This window comes from Atta colombica, unplaced genomic scaffold, assembly GCF_001594045.1.
Source record: "Atta colombica isolate Treedump-2 unplaced genomic scaffold, Acol1.0 scaffold29, whole genome shotgun sequence".
NCBI lineage: Eukaryota > Metazoa > Arthropoda > Insecta > Hymenoptera > Formicidae > Atta > Atta colombica.
Genome location: NW_017259392.1, coordinates 843,467 through 846,672, shown reverse-complemented (window position 1 = coordinate 846,672; position 3,206 = coordinate 843,467). Strand labels below are relative to the sequence as shown.

General features: G+C 29.4%; 1 protein-coding gene across 1 annotated transcript in view; it reads left to right on the top strand.

Annotated features, from left to right (window-relative positions):
- Positions 1 to 1,652: 1,652 nt before the first annotated feature.
- Positions 1,653 to 3,206, top strand: part of LOC108690000 (protein aveugle) — a 20,798-nt gene continuing 19,244 nt past the window's right edge. The window contains exon 1 of the mRNA XM_018197032.1: positions 1,653 to 1,801. Within this exon, the coding sequence (XP_018052521.1) occupies positions 1,763 to 1,801 (39 nt within the window). The 5' untranslated portion in view covers positions 1,653 to 1,762. The remainder of the gene's footprint in view (positions 1,802 to 3,206) is intronic.

Genomic DNA, 3,206 nt, shown 5'->3' with positions numbered 1-3,206 from the left:
TTTTTCAAGTATTAGATCTTGTGGAGGTAATAATAATACAAATAAGACAAGTAACAACTCCTTGAAAATTTCAAGTGTAAAAACAAAGAAGGGCTAATGAGAGTTTATTTGCGGTATTTAGTGCGAGAATAAAAAAATCATTTATTACCAATTCAAAAGAATATAATTAATTACACATAGATGTTTCGGCTTGCCTTCGAGTCATCACTAGTCTAAACATTTATTGCAGTTCTCTCAATCCTTCACAGCGAGACGGAAGAATGACGACTCAATTTCCTTCTATTGAGAGAGCTTGGCAACGAATATCAGATAAAAATCTGTACAGATCAAAAGATATCCGTTATCACAATTTTTTATAAAGAAAAAAATTAACGCCTTGGCGTACAGCCAAGTGAAAATTGTGACGTCAAAAAATAATTAAATTCGAAAGATCCGTAGATTGTTCATAGTGTGCGAAGCAAATTCGCAATAAACGTTCCAATTATTACAATGGTTAACAATCGAGTAATAATAATAACTCAATCACTGAACAGTTTTAATCTGTATTAAAGTGATTATTAATTAATGCTCATGTTGGAAGCTTTAATTACGTTAATTGTATTAAGAAAGATGATATATGTATTTTGCAGACCAAAAAATCTAGAATCCAATAAAAAAATTTAATTGTCACTGTTGTTAAAGAGACTGATGATATTTCAAAAAACGAGAATAGATTAAAATGGATTTTTTTCTATCCGAATGCGTATTTTAAGTAGCGAATACTTTTATTTGGATTTAATTGGATGTAATTGGATTGAAAAACTTCATTTCCTATTCAAAATTTGAATTGAAAAGTATTCACAATGTACAGAAAAAGTATAATATTATTTTTAGATTGAAAAGCATAGAAATATACTTCATGCAATTCCTATAAATGAATAAAAAATTCAGGATCGAAAAGCATTCATTTTAACATTTGTGAATCAATATTTCTGAAAATCTTTTAATCCATTTCAATCCATTTCAATTCATTCTCGTTTGCTGAGATGTATGAATATATTATGAATGAAAAAAATGAAGATTGCTCTTAGCGAACAAGAATGGATTGAAATGAATGTAAGAAGTTAACAAATTTTCAAATTCTATCTTCTTTACAAAAAATTAAAAATAGAAGAAAACGTTAAGTTAATTTCTGCGTCTGCAGATGTAATTGAAATATGTTTAATCGCAGGACGTACTTTAAGAGAGATAGAAATTTATGAAACAGAAAATGTTAAAAAAGTATTGATTCAAAAAACTGTACAGAAAATTTCCCTATATATATTTTAAATAATAAAGAAAATATTAAACAAGAAATCATAGAAAATGTGTCACTAAAAATTTTTAAATATGTTTTCGTGATGTACATCTACATCACGAAAGTACATGTGACTTTCCAAAAGAGATAGAATAAGAGCTAAAAATACAAAAACTATTGTATTTAAAAATTAATAAAAAAATATTTTGAATAAAATTATGTTACTGGTACAATTTTTCATTCGCTCTACACTATCTTTTTCTCAAAACGTTTTTTTAAGCTCGGGGCCTGGAAAATCAAAATCGCCATTGAATAGAAAGAGATAGAGATTGGCCGTCCTTCACGGTCCCTCTCTTTCATTTTTGTCAGCCATTTTGACACGGATTACGCTGATCGCGCAGTACATTCTCTATGGCTTTGGCTGAACCCGACGAATGTGTATCATTTCTATCCGATATGTCATGTTACTAAAAAAGTTAAAGTACAATGGTAGAAGAAGTTGTTAATCCCAGCATTAGAACGAAAGTAAGAACATTGAAATTGTGCATAAACGGAATCTTGCAGTGAATTTGTGTTTTAAAGCAGATTCGCAGAATTATATTGTTGACATATACAGCTAATAATGCTAGTGTTACATTTGTATTAAATTTCGCAAAATATTGTGATCACAGTGTAATGCGCATGTATCAAAGTACGTATACATGGCACAATATCAATTAGGGTAAAGATTTACAATATCCCAGTTATTTCAAATTTGGTAATTCTTCAGAAGAGCTACTCCAATTTCGATAAAATTAGGCTCATTCGATGCGTTTTTGCGTGAAATGAAAGAATCTGACAGAAAAAAAATCCGCGACTGCTCAGCGACTGCGAAGCGAGATATTGAGCTTTAAAGTCGACAATTATTGAGGTTAGGAAATCTGTCATATGGAGTGTATAGACAATCATAGTAAGGTATATAGACAGTAATGCTTATTGATTTGGAGCGGCTATGCTGCCTTGAACAAAAAAAATATATCCTACTCGCTTGGGGCCTAACTAAAAAGTAAAAGTAGTAAAAGTAGTAAAAAGACTGCTCTAAAAAGACTGTTCTCACACCCCACTGTCTTTAAAGGTTAGAAATATTCCAAGCGGATACTGTCTAGGCTGCAACATCTAGGTGATTAGGCTTCAAGCGGGTAGAATATATTATTTTGTTTTTGTTTGGGGTGGCGTAGCCGCTTCGAACCAATGAGCACTAGTCTATACACTCCACTGTCCATGACAGATTAATGATTGTTACATAGTAACACTTCAGTCAATTTTAATGCTCAATATTTCGTTTTACAGAGCAGTCCTGGACTTTTTTCTGCCAAATTCTTTCATTTTACACAAAAACGAGTCAAATGAACCTAATTTCATCAAAATAGAGATGAGTAACTCTTTTGAAGAATTACTCAAATTTACTGCTTTAAAAACAAATTTACTGTTTTAAATTAAAGAAAGTATTTAAGAAGGGCTATGAGCTAATGAAACAATATTTAATATACGTTTATTGTAACAATCATCCTCAGTATTGTTAATTTATTATATAAACCGTCAATAATTAGGCCGTTGGATACATATTTAAAAATTTGTATAACATATTCTTTTTTTGTTACTTGATCCTTGTGCAACAAAATATATTCTTGTTATATGAATTGAGAATATAAAGATAACACACTCCATTAATAATCTAAAGTGTAATATATATGAGTCCAGTGAAAACGCAACTATTTTTTACAATAAATAACATAGTCAATATAACAATATGTGATTTTAAATAAAATCATATATTGTTTATAAGCAGAATTAGACGTTATTATATGCATCACTATTGAACTTTCATTCTTAAATATTTTCTTTAATTTAAATTTACTACTGTTTTAATTTTATAAATTTAAAATAACTT